Source organism: Talpa europaea (assembly GCF_964194135.1).
Source record: "Talpa europaea genome assembly, chromosome: X".
Taxonomy (NCBI): domain Eukaryota; kingdom Metazoa; phylum Chordata; class Mammalia; order Eulipotyphla; family Talpidae; genus Talpa; species Talpa europaea.
In genome coordinates this window covers 35948300-35968722 of record NC_140081.1, presented here as the reverse complement: position 1 = coordinate 35968722, position 20423 = coordinate 35948300, and the positions used below count along the sequence as shown (strand labels likewise).

Genomic DNA, 20423 nt, shown 5'->3' with positions numbered 1-20423 from the left:
TCATAACTCTGTCCTCATTGTAAATTAAGATTGAAAATTTCAATCAACTTTTAAATACTATCTAACAAAAAAAAACAAAACAAAACCTCCAGTAGAGCACACACGGAATACTATGGAGAGTTGAGGAAGCTTCTGAATCAGATTAGGTAAATGAGGGAAGGCTTCTTTTGTGTTGTTGTTGTTGTTGTTATAAACTACAAGTCATGTTCTTAACATAAAGTGGCCCATTTCTCAATTTTTTCTTTTATTAATTTTTCATTTTCTTACATCGTCGTTCATTTTTGTACAACAATGTATATTTGATTTCTTCTCTCAAATGTAGTGTCTGTAAATATCCCAACACTTGTAAACCATCACCATGGTACCTTGTGCTGATAGTACCCGTTTTGATCCCTCTCCCTATTCCACACCTGCTATATGCCTCATCTAGAGTTACCTACAGGTTTGTCTTTTTTTTTTTTTGACCTTTTGTTTGGCTTCCCTATATTCCTCCTATAAGTGATATCATCCAGTATTTTTCTTTTTCCTTCTGACTTATTTCAGTGAGCATAATCCCTTCCAGCTCCATCCATGTTGCTGCAAATGACATGGATTTATCTTTTTTGATCACTGAGTAGTATTCCATTGTGTATATATACCACATCTTCTTGATCCAGTCATCTGGTTTGGGGCATTTAGGTTGTTCCTATCTCTTAGCAATTGTGGATGGTGCTGCAATAAACAAAGGAGTGCAGATTTCCTTTTGAATGAATGTTTTTGTATCCTTTGAGTAGATTCCAAGTAGTGGAATTGTTGGAAATGGTGATCCATTTTAGTAATATGAGGGTCCTTCACATGCTTTCTGTAGTGGTTGGGGCAGTTTGCATGAGAGAAGAATTCTTGTAGGTGAATCTGAAGCTGAATTTTGAAGGATCATTAAAGTGACTAAAGAAGTTACTTAATGTATCATTGTTGAGGTGACTGAATCAGAATTAGGTGATACTGGAAGAAAGACATCTGTACAAAGGTAGAAAGAAAAAGTATGTGACCCATTCAGAGACTCCTACAGTTAAGTTTGGATTAAAACAGGATGGAGGAGCACCAAAATATATAAGAATTATTATCAGCTCTGAAAACAAACATTAGAGAAAATACATACAGGTAGGAGACTTCAATACCCCACTCTTCACTAGTGGACAGATCAATGAGACAAAAGATAAACAAAGACAATAGAGCCCAAAATAAAGCCCTTTACCTCATGGGCTTAACAGACATCTATAGAACACTGCACCCCAAAAAATCTGAGTACACATTCTTCTCAAGTGCGCATGAATCATTCTCCAGAAATAATCACATATTGGGCCACAAGACAAACATCAACAGAAACACTAAGATCAAAATCATTCCAACCACCTTCTTTGACCATAAAGGCATCAAACTAGAAATAAACCATGAAAAGCAAGCAAGGAACCTTCCCTCTTCATGGAGATTGAAATCCACACTAATGGAAGACCATTGGATTAAACAGGAGATCAAAGAAGAAATGAAAAACTACTTTGAGTTGAACAACAATGTGGACACCACTTTCCAGAATCTATGTGATGCAGCAAAAGCAGTAAAAGAGGAAAATAGGTAGCAATACAGGTTCACATCAAGAAACAAGAAAGAACTCAAAGAAACAACCTAATCTCCCATCTCAAAGAACTAGAAAAAGAACAACAAAAAAACCCAAAACCATTAGAACAAAGGAAATAATAAAAATCAAAGTAGAAATAAATGAAATAGAAATTAAAAAAAACAATCCAAAAGATCAACGAAACCAAAAGTTTGTTCTTTGAAAAAATAAAACAAAACTCTAGCCAGAATCACAAAGGAAAAACAGGAGAAAACACAAATAAATAGGATCATAAAAAATGGAGGAGAAATTACAACAGACTCAGAGAAATCAAAAGAATAATCAGAGATTACTGTGAACATTTATATGCAAACAAGATCAACAATCTAGAAGAGATGGATAAATTCCTAGGAAGATATAATCACCCAAAGCTAGATAAAGAAGAAATGGAACACCTAAAAGACCAATTACAGGTGCAGCGGTTGAGCGCTGGGTTGCGAAGCTGCCCGCAGCCTCTGCAGCGCCGGTTCGATCCCCAGCTGCTCCCCGGCCACCAGAGGAGGGTCCCACATGGCGCGCAGACCTCTCCTGCCACGCGCTGCTCCCCTCAGCAGTGTACTTTGGTCCTTCTGCCTGCTCTGCTCCCCACTCTGGCTCTGGTGAATTCTCTTACCCTCCCGCGCTTCTGACTGTACCCAGTGCTTGTATAAATAAACAAATAAATAAATAAATAAAAATAAATCTTAAAAAAAAGACCAATTACAAGCAGTGAAATTGAAACAGTAATCAAAACACTCCCTAAAAATAAAAGCCCAGAACAGACAGCTTCACAAATGAATTCTGCCAAACATTCAGAAGTGAATTAGTGCCTATCCTACACAAACTCTTTCAAAAAATTGAGAAGGAAGGAATGTTACCAAAAACGTTTTATGAAGCCAACATTACACTAATACCAAAAACGAACAAGGACAACACACAAAAAGATAACTATAGGTCAATGTCTCTAATGAACACTGATGCAAAAATCCTCAATAAAATCCTAGCCAACAGAATCCAACAATGCATCAAAAAGATAATTCACCATGATCAAGTGGGATTTATGCCAGGGATGCAAGGATGGCTCAGCATCTGAAAATCAATTAATGTATTCCAACACATCAACAAAAAGAAAAATAAAAACCATATGATCATATTAATAGATGCTGAGAAAGCACTTGGCAAAATTCAACATCCATTTATGGTGAAGGCCCTTGAAATTATCAGGATAGAAGGAACATACCTCAACATGATAAAAGCCATATGTGACAAACGCACGCCAGTATAATTCTCAATGATGAAAAGTTGAAAGCCTTTCCTTTAAGATCAGGAACAAGACAAGGATGTCCACTCTCACCGCTCTTTTCAATATAATACTGGAAGTGCTAGCCAGAGAAGTAAGACAAGAAAAAGACATACAGGAATCCAAATAGGAAAGGAAGAAGTAAAAATATCACTATTGCAGATGATATGATAATATACATAGAGAATCCTAAAAACTCCACAGATAAACTAATCAAACTAATAAATCAGTTTAGTAAAAGCAGCAGGATATAAAATCAACACAAAAATCAGTAGCCTTCCTATACACAATCAGTCAATCTGAAGAAGAAGAAATCAAGAAAGCCATCCATTTTATAATTGAAACAAAAAAAATCAAATACTTGGGAATAAACCTAACAAAAGAGGTAATAAAGGACCTATACAAAGAAAACTATAAAACACTGTTAAAAGAAATGGAAGAGGACACAAAGAAATGGAAGGCATCCCCTGCTCATGGATTGGAAGAATTAACATTACCAAAATGGTCATCCTACAAAAAGCAATTTACAGATCAATGCTATTCCAGTAAAAATCTCACTGACATTCTTCAAATAGAACAAATATTGATGAAATTCATATGGAGCCACAAAAAAAAACCTCGAATAACCAAAGCTCTCCTGATTAAAACAAAGGAGAATGGAGGTATCACACTCCCAGACTTCAAACTATACTTCAAAGCTATAATATTTTAAACAATGTGGTACTGGATCAAAAACATATACACAGACCAATGGAACAGAATAGAAAGCCCAGAAATAAGCCGCACATATATGGACAACTAATATTTGATGAAGGAGCAAAGAATTTGCAATGAAACAGAGACAGTTTGTTTAATAAATGGTGCTGGGAAAACGACCACCATAAACAAAAGAATGAAACTAGACCACTACCTCACAGCATGCACAAAAATCAACTCAAAATGGTTACAAGATAGGAGCAAAAGACCTAAAACCATAAAATATATAGAAGAAAATATAGGTAAAACACTACAAGACAGGGCCTCCCCTGGTGGCGCAGGCAGTTGAGCACAGCGCTGTGAAGCTGTCCAGTCTCTGCAATATCGGTTCGATCCCTGCTGGCTGGCGAGGGTCCCACATGGCGTGTCAGACCTCTCCTGTCATGCCCACTGCTCCCCTCAGCAGTGTATTTCGTCGGTCTGCCCATTCTGTTCCCCTCTCTGTCTCTGGTGAATCCTCTCACCCTCCCGTGCATCTGGTCTGTACCCTGGTTCTTGTATAAATAAATAAATCTTTAAAAAAAAAAAAACACTACAAGACATACGTCTCAGTAACATCTTTAAAGACTCATCCCCCAAAACAAAGAAAGTGAAGGAAAAGATAAATAGCTGGGATTACATCAAATTAAAAACCTTCTATACAGCAAAAGAGACATTAACCAAAAGAAAGAGATGTCCTACTGATTGGGAGAAAATTACTGCACTCCATACAACTGATAAGTGACTGATCAGAAAGATATACAAAAAACTCAAACAACTCAAAAAAAGCAAAATAAGCAATCTTGTAAAAAAAATGGGCAGAAATTATAAGACACTTCTCCCAAGAAGAAATGCAAATGGGATCCTCTCTGATGATGCAAGGGGTTAAGCCGCAGCACTGTGAAGCTAATGGCAGCCACTGCAGCACAAGTTCGATCTCTGGCCAGGGAGGTGGCCCACATGGCTCAGCAGACCTCTCCTGCCACGCCCACTGCTCCCCTTAGCAGTGTATTTCAGTCAATCCACCTGTTTGGTGAATCCTCTCAACCCCTTCCCCTGTGCCTCTTGTGTGCATATATAAATCAGTCTTTTTTTTTTTAAGAAAAAAAATGCAAATGGCCAAAAGGCATATGAAAAAAATGTTCAACATCCCTCATAATCAGGAAAATACAAATCAAAACCACAATGAACCTTACACCAGTAAGAATGGTACATATTTAAAAAACTAGCAACAACAATTTGGCCTCCCTGGTGGCGCAAGGGGTTAAGCACCACACTGTGGAGCAGTTGGCAGCCTCTGCAGCTTGAGTTCAGTCCCCAGCTGGTCAGGGAGCAACCCACATGGCTCAGCAGACCTCTCCTGTCTCGCCTGCTGCTCCCCTCAGCAGTGTATTTCGGTCAGTCTGCCTGTTCTGTTCCCTGCTCTGTCTCTGGTGAATCCTCTCACCCCCTACACGTCTGGCCTGCTGTACCCAAGCTCTTATATGCATAAATAAATATTTAAAAAAAAAAAACTAGTAACAACACATTTTGGAGAGGATGTGGTAACAAAGGTACTCTCCTGCATTGCTGGTAGGTTTGCAAACTCATACAGCTACTATGAAAAGCTGTATGGAGGTTCCTCAGATTTCTAAAAATGGAGCTATCATATGACCCAGCCATTCCAGTACTAGAGATCTACCCAAAGGACACAAAAACACTAATTCAAAAGAATATCTATACCCCTATGTTTATTGCAGCACTATTTATAATAGGTAAGATATGGAAACAGCCCAAATGCCCAAAAATAGATGACTGAATCAAGAAGATAAGGTATACATACAGAATGGAATACTATTCAATAAGTCAGAATAAGTCAGAAATAAGTGAAATAAGTCAGAAATAAGAAGAAAAATATTGGATGGTTTCACTTATAAGAAGAATATAGGGGAACCAAATAATGTATTAGGGAAAAAATAATAACAATAAAAAGCATAACAATAAAAATAAACAGACAACTGTAAATCAGAGACATTCTGCAGGTTAGGGGGAAGGATCAAAACAAGAGAGGCAAGAGCACAAGGGACTATGGTGATGGTGCACGGGTGAACTGGTGGTGGAAAGTCTGTGGGGACTACACCTGAGAAAAGAAAGCAAACATTGCAAAAAATTAAAAGTGATGTAAAATATATGAAAATAAATTTTAAAAAAGTATGCACTTGCAGGTCAATGGGAAGAACTGAGGTGGAGGTACCATTTTGTCTTCACTGTATACTTAAGATCTCAGTTTTCTTCATTTTACCCTCTCACTACAGTTTACCCTTCCCTGGAGTCTGATGATGATGATCCTGCTTTAAAATCTCGACCCAAGAAAAAGAAGAATTCAGATGATGCTCCATGGAGTCCTAAAGGTGATTGTATATTCTGTCCTTAAACTCTGTGGTGAGTGATTGGAAGAAAAATGGGCTGGAGTAGTTGGGAAATTTAATATGAGAAGACATAATTCAATCACTTATTTGTTTATTGAAACATTTGTTGAATGCCTGCTGTATGCCAAGTACTGTATTAGAAGTGCTAGAGGAAAGACTTTAAGATAAGAGTTCTTGGGCCTCCCCGGTGGCGCAGCAGTTGAGCGCTGGGTTGCGAAGCTACCCACCTCTGCAGCGCTGGTTCAATCCCCCGCTGCTCCCCGGCTACCAGAGGAAGGTCCCGCATGGCGCGCAGATCTTTCCTGCCACCCGCTGCTCCCCTCAGCAGTGTACTTCGGTCCTTCTGCCTGCTCTGCTCCCCGCTCTGGCTCTGGTGCATTCTCTCACCCTCCCATGCTTCTGACTGTACCCAGTGCTTATATAAATAAATAAATCTTTAAAAATAAAATAAAATAACATTTTTTAAAAAAAAGATAAGAGTTCTTGCACTAAGTGCAAAGCCAGAGGTAATGGAACATGTTGCTTCTGAAAACAGAAGATTTTCGACAGATTTCAATATGTAATCTATATCTAGGCTCTTCAGGACTTAAAGTATGAGTGTTCCAGCAAGCAGTTAGGAAACTGAAATTGCCATTTCTGACTTAGACTCAGAAGTTATACAGTGTCATTTCCATCATATTCTTTCTTTCTATAGTCTAGAAATGAGCCGGCTCAGATTCAACATTCAACATGAAGGAACCTAGACTCCATCTGTCAGTAGGAAAAGTGGCAAAGAATTTGGGGCCTGGTTTTTAAATCACCACACATATAAAACTGTAGAGAACAATATTAACTATACCTTAAAATCCATGACCAAAAATTATGTACTAACATTTTTGCTAGATTTGCTTCATTTTAAAAAATGATTTATTTATTTATGCATATAAGAACTGTGGGACCGGCCAGAGGTGTGGGGGGTGAGAGGCTTCACCAGAGACAGAGTGGGGAACAGGACAGGCGGATTGACTGAAACACTGCTGAGGGGAGCAGCGGGCAAGTCAGGAGAGGTCTGCTGTGCCATGTGGGTAGCTCCCTGGCCAGGAATCGAACTCATGCTGCAATGGCTGCAAATTGCTTCATAGGTTGCATCTTAACCCCTTGTGCCACCAGGGAGGCCCCTCAAGTCATTTTTTTTTAAGAAATAAAATAATCACTTTTCAAGAAAGGACTTCAGCCTCCTGCGTTGCCTGTTCTATAATTTGTATATGGCTTATGCAGAAATCCTCCTTTATATAATAATAATAGCTGACCAATCAAGGAATGTTTAAATCTACTTCAGTACCACCATCACCCTTTACTTTCTATGACATTCGCTATTTTCTTCCATTAAAAATAGAATAGTAGATTTTTAGAAAAGGGATCTCTGCATCCGGAACCCACCTACACTATGTGGAACTGGGAAAGGGCTGTCCCCGTAGCCAGAGGTGAGCTGAAAAGCCCCCGCAAGCAAGGCCCTGTCTGGCTGCCAGTTGATGCCCAGAGGGGGATCCAGCCTCCGCCGGGGCAGACCATAGGTGCAGGGAAGTTCCCTCCTGACTCACCATTTTAGAACAGGGATCTCTGAGTCTGGAACCCACCTAGACTGTGTGGAACTGGGAAAGGGCTATCCCCACAGCCAGAGGTGAGCTGAAGGCCCCCACAAGCCAGGCCCCACCTGGCAGAGAGTCAGAGCCCAGCAGGTGATCCAGCCACTGCCAGGGCAGTCTGTGGGACCTCAAGATCCAACTCTGGAATTAAATACAGAAGGAAGAGATTTCCTGGGACAGCAACCATTAACATATCCATAGTACCACTGCCCTGCTGGACGTATGGCATAACAGTATTGGACTCCATTGGACCACCAGTTTCCGACATACCAGAAAGAGCAAACCAAGACATCCCAGGAAGAGCACACCAAGAAAAGATGCCAGCCAATACCAGCGACACAGTGTCCCAACACATAGTGCAAATTAGAAAACAAGCAGCAGGGAGAAGAAAAATTACAAGCAACCAAGCACGTCCCCAGGGAAAAGACACCACAAAAAGACAATCAAACACCAGACTCTAACAACAGTGATTTAGAGGAACTTGTGAGTCTTCCCAATGAGAATTTAATGTCACCATAATTAAAAAACTGAAAGAAGTCAAAAATGATATGGGAAAAAAATAATCAATGACTAGAAGAATGAAATTGAGTCCCTAAAGAGGAAAATGAAAGAAATGCAGGAGATCAAAGGATTAATGGAGGAGCTGGGAAAAGCAATGAAAGCAGAATAGATGAAATGGAAGAACAAATAAGTACTCTCGAAGGCATAGAAATAAAAAGAACCAAAACAGAAAAGGAAAGAGAAGAATGAAGAAACACTAAGGCAAGGAGAAAGTGGAGGAATATAGTCAACAAACACCAAGACAACAAATGCCAACCAAGAATACTCTACCCCGCAAATGTTTCCTTCCACTATGAAGAAAGAAGAAGGATCTTCCCAGACAAACAGAAACTCTGGAATTTCATTATGACTAAACCCCCACTCCAAAAAATACTGCAAGGAGTCCTAAAGCCAGAACCAACAGAGGAATGAGTAAGAACAAAACAAGGCAAAAAATAAATAAATAAATAAAACCAGAGAAAAGACAAACAAAATGGCAAATACAGATGCTAACAAATCAATATTAACTCTAAATGTAAACAGAATAAACTCTTCAATAAAAAGACACAGAGTCTCAGGCTGGATTAAGAAACAACGTCCAACCTTTTGCTGTCTCCAGGAAACACATTTAACTACAAAAGATAAAAACAGACTGAAAGTAAAAGGATGGAAAACAATCCTGCAAGCAAATGGAACAAAAAAGAAGGCAGGAACAGCTGTACTTAGATAAAACAGATTTCAAACTCAAAAAGATAGAGAGACCCAGATGGTCACTACATTATGATCAAGGGAACAATACTTCAAGAAGACATAACGCTCATTAACATATACTCACCAAATGAAGGAACACCAAAATATATTGGACAACTGTTACCATCTCTGAAACAGATATCAGAGAAGATACATATGTAGTAGGAGACCTCAACACACCACTATCAAAAATGGATAGATCAATGAGACAAAAAATAAATAAGGACATTAAAGCTCTAAATAAGGGTCTAGAGCTCATGGGCTTAGCAGACATCTATAGAACAATAAACTCAAAAAAATCTGAGCACACATGGTTCATTCTCCAGGATTGATCACATACCGGGACACAAGAAAAAGATCAACTGATACACCTAGATTGAAATCATACCAACCATCTTCTCTGACCATGAAAGCATCAAACTAGAAATAAACCATAAAAAGAAGGCAAGGAACCCTCCCACCTCATGGAGATTGAAATCCACACTACTGGAAGACCACTGGACTAATGAGGACATCAAAGAAGAAATTAAAAAAATACTTTGAGTGCAATGACAAGGACGACACCAATTTCCTAAATGTATGGAATGCAACAAGAGCAGTAATAAGAGAAAAATATATAGCAATACAGGCTCACATCAAGAAACAAGAAAGAACTCAAAGAAACAATCTGATCACACATCTCAAAGAACTAGAAAAAGAACAACAACAAAAAACCTAAAACCAGTGGAAGAAAGGAAATAAAAATCGAAGCAGGAATAAATGAAACAGAAACTAAAAAAAAAATCCAAAAGATCAATGAAACTAAAAGTTGGTTCTTCAAAAAAATAAATGAAATATTAAATAGACAGACCCCTAGTCAGGCTCACAAAGGAAAAATGGGAGAAAGCACAAATAAATAGGATCACAAATTAAAGAGGAGAAATCACAACAGACACAGCAGAAATCAAAAGAATAATCAGAAACTACTATGAGCAGTTATATGCAAACAAGCTCAACAATCTAGAAGAGATGGACAAATTCCTACAACTTTATAATCACCCTAAGTTAAAAAAAGAAATAGAACACCTAAACAGGCCAATTACAAGCAGTGAAATTGAAATGGTAATCAAAACCCTCCCCAAAAACAAAAGCCCAGGATCAGCTGGATTAACAAATGAATTCTACCAAACATTCAGAAACGAACTAGTATCTATCCTTCATAAACTCTTTCAAAAAATTGAGAAGGAAGAGGTAATAACAAACACGTTCTATGAAGCCAACATTACACTAATACCAAAACTGAACAAGGACAACACAAAAAAAGAAAACTGCAGGCCAATGTCTAATGAACACTAATGCAAAAATCCTCAATAAAATTTTAGCTAACAGAATCCAACAATGTATCCATAAGATAATTCACCTCATCCAAGTAGGATTTATTACAGGGATGCAAGGATGGTTCAACATCTAAAAATCAATCAATGCAATCCAACACATCAACAAAAAGAAATATAAAAACTATATGATAATATCAGTAGATGCTGAGAAAGCTTTCAACAAAGTACAACACCCATTTATGATAAAGGCCCTTGAAATTCTCAGGATACAAGGAACATACCTCAGCATCATAAAGGCTATATATGACAAGCCCATAGCCAATATCATTTTCAAAGGTGAAAAGTTAAAAGCATTTTCATTAAGATCTGGAACAAGACAAGGATGTCTACTCTCACCACTGCTTTTCAATATGATACTGGAAGTCCTAGCCAGAGCAATAAAACAAGAGAAAGACATACAAGGAATCCAAATAGGGAAGGAAGGAGTTAAACTATCACTGTTCGTAGATGATATGATAATATACATAGAGAACCCCAAAAACGCCACAGAACAACTAATCAAACTAATAAATCAGTTTAATAAAGCAGCAGCATACAAAACAAACACGCAAAAATCAGTAGCCTTCCTTGTACAATCTGAAGAAAAAGAAATCAAGAAAACTATCCCTTTTATTATTGAAACCAAAAAAAATAAATACTTGGGAATAAACCTTGCAAAAGAGGTAAAGGACCTATACAAAGAAAACTGTAAAACACTGTTAAAAGAAATAGAAGGGCCTCCCCGGTGGTGCAGTGGTTGAGCACTGGGTTGCGAAGCTGCCCGCGGCCTCTGCGGTGCCGGTTCGATCCCCGGCTGCTACCCGGCCACCAGAGGAGGGTCCCACATGGCACGCAGACCTCTCCTGCTGCCCGCTGCTCCACTCTGCAGTGTACTTCGGTCCTTCTGCCTGCTCTGCTCCCCGCTCTGGCTCTGGTGAATTCTCTCACCCTCCCACGCTTCTGACTGTACCCAGTGCATGTATAAACAAAACAAAAAAACAAATAAATAAATAAAACATGCTTCCATAAAAAAAAACGATTAAAAAAAAAAAGAAATAGAAGAAGACACAAAGAAATGAAAAGACATCCCCTGCTCATGGATTGGAAGAATTAACATTATCAAAATGGCCATCCTACCAAAAGCAATTTACAGATTCAATGCTATTCCAATAAAAATTTCAATGACATTCTTCAAAGAAATAGAACAAATATTGATGAAATTCTAATGGACCCACCAAAAACCCCAAATAGCCAAAGCTTTCCTGAAAAGAAGGGAATGGAGGTATCATACTCCCAGACTTCAAACTATACTACAAAGCCATAATAATAAAAACTGCATGGTATTGGAACAAGAACAGACACATGGACCAATGGAACTGAATAGAAAATCCAGAAATAAACCCACAGATTTACGGTCAACTAATCTTTGACAAAGGAGCAGAGACAGTGCACTGGAGCAAAGAAAGTTTGTTCAATAAATGGTGCTGGGAAAACTGGGTCACTACATGCAAAAGAATGAAGCTTGACTACTACCTCATACCATGCACAAAAATGAACTCAAAATGAATTAAAGAACTAGACATAAGATCTGAAACCATAAAATATATAGAAGGAAATATAGGCAAAACACTATATGACATGTACCTTGGTAACATCTTTAAAGACACATCACCTAAAGCAGTGATAGTGAAGGCAAAGATAAACAGCTGGGATTACATCAAATTAAAGAGCTTTTGTACAGCAAAAGTGACAGTAACCAAAACAAAGAGACACCCCACCGATTGGGAGAAAATTTTTACACAACACTAATTATAAAGGACTGATCACAAAAACCTACAAGGAGCTGATGAGGTCAACAAAAACAAAGTAAATAATCCAGTCAAAAAATGGGCAGAAGAGAAAAAAAAGAAACTTCTCTAAAGAGGAAATGCAAATGGCCAACAGGTATATGAAAAATTGTTCTACATCACTTGTAATCAGGGAAATGCAAATCAAAACTATAATGAGATACCATCTTACACCAGTGAGAATGGCACATACTAAAAAAACTAGCAACAACAAATGTTGGCGAGGTTGTGGAGAAAAAGGAACTCTTCCTGCACTGTTGGTGGGAGTGCAAACTGGTCCAACCACTATGGAAAGCTGTGTGGAGATATCTAGCAATTCCACTCCTAGGTATTTACCCAAAAGACACAGAAACATTAATTTGAAAGGACACCTGCACCTCTATGTTTATAGCAGCACTATTTACAATCGCTAAGCAATGGAAACAACCCAAATGCCCAAAAATAGATGACTGGATCAAGAAGATGTGGTACATATACACAATGGAATATTACTTAGCATTCGAAAAATATAAACTCATGTAATTTGCAGCAACATGGATGGAGCAGAAGGGATCATGCTCAGGGGAATTAGCCAGAAAGAAAAAGAAAAATATAGCATGGTCTCACTCATAGCAGGAATTTAGAAAACCTAAATAAGGGACCAGGTAAAAGACTAATTATAATAAAGTAAAAATCAAAATCAACAAGCAACAATAAACCAGAGACTCACTACAGAGGGATAGGAGGGAGTAGGAGCAAAACAACGGGGGTGGGAATTTTATGGGGACTATAACCAAGATGAAAATGCATACGTTGTGCAAAAATGAATAATGATATAATAAATATATAAAATGAAAAAAAAAAAATAGAATAGTGCAATGCATTCCCATATACCTACCAGTAAAAATCCATAGTTACCAAGATTTTGCCATATTTGTTTCATCTATCGCTCCTTTTTTTTTTTTTCCCAAACTTATCTGTGCTTTAAAGCAAATTCCAGATAATGGGTCATCTCCCTAACTCCCACTCTGTGTACTTCTGAATGCATCTCTAAAATATATGGACATTTCCTCACATAGCCACAATTCCATTTTCATAAATAATAAAATTAATAATAAGTTGATAATTCTTTGATTTTTTTAAATACTGAGTCCATTAGCAAATCCCCTCAACTGTCCAACCAAGAAAAGGGCATTTCTACAATGAATGTGTTTAAATCAGGATATAAATGGGGTCTATATAGCCTTTGGTTGTTTCATCTTTTGAGTCTCAATCTAGAGCAGTTCTCCCTTTTGTTTTATGCTATTGATTATTGTAAAAACTGTGTAATTGTCCTATAGCACATCCTACCTTCAAGATTTATTTGCTTCTTTGTGACATTTTCTTTTTTAAAGAAACCAGATCACTTAACTTGCAGAAAATCTAACTTTTCTCATGATGTTATAGAAGACTTTTTTTTAAATCTCTGTGATTCCTGAAAACTGGAAGTAATATGATTTTAGGTCTTTTGTAAAACTACTTTCCAGGTCGTACTATGAATTTCCTGTTGCATTGCAGCAGGAGGCACATTAAGTCATCTGTTGCACTGTTTGTAACAGCAAAGTTAATAATTTAGGGGTAACTCCCGATCCCACCATTATAAAGGCTGGTTTTTTCCCTTGCTTCTAGCAGAGTAATCTGTGAGCTAATGCTTTAGTACTGTATGACTATTCAGTTCCCTAGAATTGTTTAATTAAGGCTTGCAAACTTGTGATTTTCTAATTCTCTAAATCTTTCTACATGTATTAGCTGTCATTCTTCTGTAAAAAAGAGATTTCCCTCATCATTTGGGCAGTTAGGTTATCTGGAAATATACTTACTGTGGAAACTATTTTTTAATTCAAGATTGTTAAGGAACTATAAAAGGGTTATAAGAGAAGAAAGTCTTTAGGAGCTTGTAGCTTGGTTGGTAGACAAAACAATGTACATGAACATTAGGAAGTAAGACAAGATGTTATGTGTTATATATTAAGAGATTTGTATGTATCATGAGTTCAGGGGAGGGAGAGGTTAATAAGAACCAGAAACATCCTAGAGATTTTGCATGAATGGTTGATTTCAGCTTGCCTTTGAAGGACAGGCAGATTTTAATTAGGTGGACAAAAGGGAAGAAAGTAGTCCAGTCAGTGTGACTGGTGAGAACGAAGACACAGGGAAAGAGGATACTCTGGAGGTGTAATAAGGAAACCATTCTGGGGCCTCCCCGGTGGCGCAGCGGTTGAGCGCTGGGTTGCGAAGCTGCCCACAGCCTCTGCAGCACCGGTTTGATCCCCGGCTGCTCCCCGGCCACTGGAGGAGGGTCGCAAATGGCACACAGACCTCTCCTGCCACCCTCTGCTCCCCTCAGCAGTGTACTTCGGTCCTTCTGCCTGTTCTGCTCCCCACTCTGGCTCTGGTGAATTCTCTCACGCTCCCGCACTCCTGACTGTGCCCAGTGCTTGTATAAATAAATAAATAAATAAATAAATAAATAAATAAATAAATCTCTTTTTTTTTTTTTTTTTTTTTTAAAGGAAACCATTCTGTCTAGAGACACTGAGAATATGGTTTTGGAAATAATGTGGGGGAGGTTGGTAGGCCAGAAGCAGAGCATAGGCAGTCTAAAATGTCATTTCAGGGAGGTTAACTTTTGTCCTGTAATCATTGTATGCTTTGTATACTTTGGGAATTTGTGAATTAGCTTCTTAACTGATACAAAGCAAAAATCTGACTTTGTAAAAAGCTAGAAATAAGACCAATGAGACCAACTTTGGGATGCTCAGAGATGGGAATGTGGTTGCCATTCAGATAAATGTCTTTATCTTGTTTCCTCTGCAGCCCGTGTGACCCCAACTCTACCAAAGCAGGACCGTCCTGTGCGTGAGGGGACCCGGGTAGCTTCCATTGAGACAGGCTTGGCTGCAGCAGCTGCGAAGCTGGCCCAGCAGGTAGGTTCTAACATCCGGGACCGTGCTACTGGTCCCAGTTCAAAACTCAAAACATTTAGGCTGACAGGATCCTTCTGTTGGTGGGGAGTGGGTATCCTTTCATCACAGCAGTGTCCCAGCCCTCTCCTGTATGCTACACACTCCGATTCAATGACAAGATACTTCACACAGTTGATAAGACAATGGAAAATAGAGGACCAGAAAAAAGGCCCTTGGTTATATCACTTGCATTTCTGGACGTGTAAAAACTTCTCAGCTGGGAAGGGTCAGCTTTGTCCTTGGGGCTTCATATGATGCCCTGAGGAGGTGACTCAGCTGAGTACACTCAAGTTCTCAGCCACCCACCAGTGTCAGAATTTGTTTTTTTGGGGATACTTTTCTTATCCAAATAGTTTTGCCTTGATGTTTTCCCCCTGCTTCCCAAAAAAACTTCTCCCACTAATTTTTGTCCTGAAGGGTGACTTCAGTAAAATTAAGTTCACCTCCAAGCATGTTACAATTTGCAAAGTACTTTAGTGTGTAATGTGCTCAGCAACCTTGGGAGCAGTGGAAAGTGAATCTTCTGGTTCTGTCCTTTCAGTATCCCTTTAGGTTCTCATGACAGTTCTGTATTTCCAAGCATTTGTTGAATATATGCTTTATGTTAGGTGCTTCCATGTACAATGTCTCATGTAATCTGCCCAATAGCCCTGTACAATAGGTTATATTTTCATCATTTTACAGGTGAAGAAAATGAGGCTCTCTTTAAGTGACTAGTCCAGGATAATACAGCCAGTAAATGGAGGAGACAAGATTCAAACTCATATCCTCTAACTTCCTATTTTATGTTACGTGCTATTTAAATAAACTAAAATAGTTTAATGTTTATATAATTCAGAATTTTCATCCTATTCAAATAAAATATAATAGAATTATGTTTTTCATTTGATGTTCTTTGGAGCTCTGGAGTTGTTTAGAATGTCTTAGAGGCTATTGATGGGAGCCAGCAGAGACTAAGCAGGCCAGACAACCCTTCTTTGACCAGGTCTTATTTCTATTATGTATATCCTAGTGCCATGTAAGATATAATTTGAAAAAAATATAATTTGAATGCAGATAAATTAATTAAAGTTGTGAAAATACTCTTAGTGCCGTCTAAAGAGTTCACTTCTGTTTGGGTTGATCAGGGATGACCTCAAAGAAGAGGTTTTGAAGTTGGGGAAGGGTTTTGAGGGCTAAGCTCTCAGAGGGGACAGGGAGCATTCCGGGAGTAGGGAACTCATTGGTACAGTACATAGACCTTGATTTGGCCTTTGATCACCTCTCCTCCCTGACCTCCTGCCAGCCCCTCACATATGCCCTTTATACCAACCCCATACTATCATACTACAGTACTTGTAGTTCACTCAGTGTGTCAGATTGCTTGATGCCTCTGTGCCATTGCACAAGCTGCTCCCTCTGCCCCTTTGGAATTATTCCCTCTCAGATTCCTCATCTTACACTCCTTCACACTACCTACCACTAATTGATTTCATGATCTTTTGTGCTTCCATAGCATTCTCTCCTGGTACTTACAGGTGTACTTTCCTGTGTGCCTTATTAAATTTTAAGCGCCCCAAGGGTGGGGATATGTCTAATTTAATTGGTATCCCTGTGCTAAGCATGTGTTTAGTCAGTGTTGGATGAGTGAATGAATGAGTAAGTGAATGAGCAGATCTTTCTGGATTGGAGGCTTCATATTGGGGATTGGGGTAAGAAATATAGAGATTGAAAAATGGATTCTGGAGCTAACCTGCCTGAATTTGAATGCTTGCTCTACCACTTGAGCAAGTTACTTAATTTCTCTGTGACTCAGTTTCCTATAGACTTTGAGGATTAGATGAATAGATATAAAAGCTTTGAGAACAGCACTTGCCAGAGTAAGTACTACAGAGATGTTAGCATTTCTTCATCATCATTATGGGTTGACTAGCTGTAAGTAGCCAGACTATGGAAAACCATGAATGTCAGACCAGGGAACTTGAACTTGGTTGGAGACCTGTTAACTGCTTCTTGAGCAAGTGAATTACAAAGTGAAGGTGGCACTGTCATAAGACAGTCTAGTCTTCTGTGGTGGAATCTGGATGAATTATATGAGAAAGAGATTGGCAATAACGTTGGGAAGAAAAACTGACTTCATGATCTAAGTTTGAAGAGATAACTTCTAGATTCAAATGAGAGAAATCCAGAATTCAGAGCAGAAGTGCAGTTCCTAGTATGGGTGGAATAGTAGTGTGGCTAAGAAAAGAGATTTTAAAGTCAGATGGCTTGGATCTGAATTCCAGCTTTGCCACTTAATTGGTCCGATAACTTTGAAAAAATTATTTAATCTCTCATTGCCACAGTTTCTTCTCCTAAAAATGGTATTGTGATTCTTCTCATACTTCGAGTATTAAGTGACTTAGATTATAACACAGTGCCTGGCATGTATTATTAATATTATTATTCTTGTCCCCAGAAATTCCTTTGGTAGCCACAGCCGGTCAGATCTTCAGAAGGCAGGAGTAGGCCCGTGTTGCCATGAGAAAGCAAAGAAATATAATCACTGAGTTGGTCTGTGTGGCCATGTAGCATTTCAGAAGGTGAAGTCAGTCGTTCACATGCTCTCAGCACCATCTTTCCAGGTTCTCAGGGCTCCAGATGCCCACTGTACAGGTACCCGCTACACAGTAGATCCATAGAGCAATGGAAGGATGAAATCCAAGATGCTGGGAGAAGTGACACAACACCTTATTTATCCTTTCCATCCCAAATTGAGGTTTTAAGACTTCATGACCTGAAGGTTTGTCAAATTGACTATTAAAAGAAAAATACCTGCAAGAAAAAGAGAAACTATTATAATAAAGATAAAATAATTTCTGCTTGTTGAGTACCTAGTATGTGCTATGTGTTTTAACATCATTATTTTATTTAATCTTTCCAACAACCTTGAAAAACAGATACTATTTTGGCCATTTTACGGGTGAGGCATTTGAGATTCAGAAAGGTTAGTAACTTGACTGAGGTAATCCAACTTAGGGAGCACAAGCCTGAATTTGAACCCAAGTTTCTCATTCTAAGCTACTACTTTCACTCTCAGATGTCCCATTTTGAGAACTGTGCACACTGGGTGTTCATGTAGACCTGTTTGAATTCTGAACTCAGTGACTCTAGCTATGAGGCTTTGAGCTCATTGCTTTCTTATCCCTGTACCCCAGGTTTTTCATCTGTACACTGTGGGACTTTCCTTCACAGGGATGTTCTGAATATTAAATGAGATAAAATATATAAAGTGCCTTAGCTGCTGGCACAGATTTTGCTGTTATTATTACAAGTGCCCTTGGTTCTCCTTGTAAATGGCAATGCTAGACCCAAAACCCAAGTCTCTGAACTCATTTTCCCTTCTCTTGCCACTGTACTGATTAATGGGGTGAGTTAGGATAGATGATACCAAAGAGATTACCTCAGGTACTGGAAAGCCTGTGTGTTGTGTGTTATACATTCAGGTTAGACTTGGGGTGGTGGTGGGTTGTAGAACCACAATGCCCATTGATCAGTCTACTTTCTGGAAAATTTCTCTTTTCTACACCTAAATTCTCCTCTCCCATTTGGCTGTGTTTCAGGAGTTGCAGAAAGCCCAAAAGAAGAAATATACTAAGAAGAAGCCTTCATTGAAGGAGGTAGAACAGCCTCGCCCTCAGGAGTCCAATCTCAGCATGGCAGCACCAGCCCCAACACTGGCTGCTATACCCCAGCTTCTCACCTCCTCCTTGCCCCTGCCACCTCCTGAGCCTAAACAAGAAGCCCTTTCTGGAAGTCTTGCTGACCATGAATATACTGCTCGCCCCAATGCCTTTGGCATGGCACAGGCAAACCGCAGCACCACACCCATGGCCCCCGGTGTCTTCTTGACCCAGCGTCGCCCTTCAGTTGGATCCCAGAGCAATCAAGCAGGACAAGGTATGACTGCCCATATGGTCATAGAATTGAGTAGCATGTTACGTTCTACCAGCTCCAAACCCTAAGCCCTCTGGTAGATGAGAGCACTTGGAAGGGACACTGATGGCCAACCTAAGGGACTTGGACTTGATCTCACTGGTCATGAAGAGACACTGACTGGTTTAGTTAATCACAGACAAACTCGGATATGGGTTTAGATGATCCTTCAGGTAGCCAGATTGGAGGGTGGGCTGCAGGTGGGAAGTCCAGGTATAGCATATACAGGTTCAGGCTGCAGTGAAGAGAGGCTAGGGCTCTGGAAGGGGCCTGGAGAGGGAGGAAATAAATTGACGAAATATAGATGAGGTCACATGGGACCTGAGAGGTGATTTGATGTGGGGAGAGAAAAGGAGCCAGGGCAAAGGGATTCGACCCTCCTTTTCCTTACTTTGACCCTTAAAGTCCAGGCTCTGGGATATGTAGCTCAACAGTAATAATATTATTGTGACATTGGGTGAGGAGGATGGGGATTTGTAATGAAACAAAGCCTAGGGATGGCATCTTCAGGGACACTGAATTATAATCACTAACTAGGCACTTGTCCAATTTTGGTGGGCAGGCTAAGAGGATGTGGGGAGGCACAATCAACTCCCTACAGAATTTAGAAAAGAAAATGATGGGGACCAAAGACTCAGTGGGGAAAAGTAATCAGACAGACTGTAACCAGCTGCTGCACTAGTTCATAGGAGGAAGAGCCAAGGCATGTGGTGTTGTATGGAGTAGTTAAGAAGGGCTTCTTGCTCAAGATAGGCTTGGAGCCCAACATAAGGATGGAGAGACTCTAGGGAGAGGAATGGGGGAGTGTGGGAGACTGAGGACGGTTTATGCTTGAGTTGCTGTTGGAGCCTTTGCCATTGCCTTTGCTTATTTCTCCCTTCCCCCACAGGAAAGCGTCCCAAAAAGGGCCTGGCCACAGCAAAGCAGAGACTCGGCCGTATCCTAAAAATCCACAGAAATGGCAAACTCCTTCTGTAAACCTTTTGTGCTGCCCCTCACCCCTTCACCCCCACTGCCTTCTCATTGTCAATTCTCGGGGCACTCCTGGATCTTATCTGCCCCGGACAAGGTGCTGAGGCGCATTGTCCTGCTTTCTTGGAACTGACCAAAGGCATGGACTCCCCGCAGATCCTTCACCAACTCCCCCAGTTCCCTTCCCCACTTCCACTAGAGCATCCTGCCTGCCTTCTCCATATCTCTGAGTAGCAGGTGAATGGGAGAAGTTTCTAGCAGAGTAGAACCCTTTTTGCTGCTGCCCCAGCCCATGTCCTTTTCACTGACCTTGTCTGTCC

General features: G+C 39.6%; 1 protein-coding gene across 3 annotated transcripts in view; it reads left to right on the top strand.

Annotated features, from left to right (window-relative positions):
* The window catches only part of PHF8 (PHD finger protein 8), a gene marked incomplete at both ends in the record, with an annotated part of 180995 nt that extends 160886 nt beyond the window's left edge, over positions 1 to 20109 (top strand). For 2 of the 3 annotated variants that reach the window (XM_084258613.1, XM_084258611.1), the window contains 4 exons: positions 5963 to 6058; positions 15029 to 15138; positions 18759 to 19095; positions 20021 to 20109. In XM_084258613.1, the coding sequence (XP_084114739.1) occupies positions 5963 to 6058; positions 15029 to 15138; positions 18759 to 19095; positions 20021 to 20109 (632 nt within the window). Of the gene's footprint in view, positions 1 to 5962; positions 6059 to 15028; positions 15139 to 15861; positions 16095 to 18758; positions 19096 to 20020 lie in introns of those variants that run through there. The other variant, XM_084258612.1, reaches the window with a different exon arrangement.
* Positions 20110 to 20423: the final 314 nt, after the last annotated feature.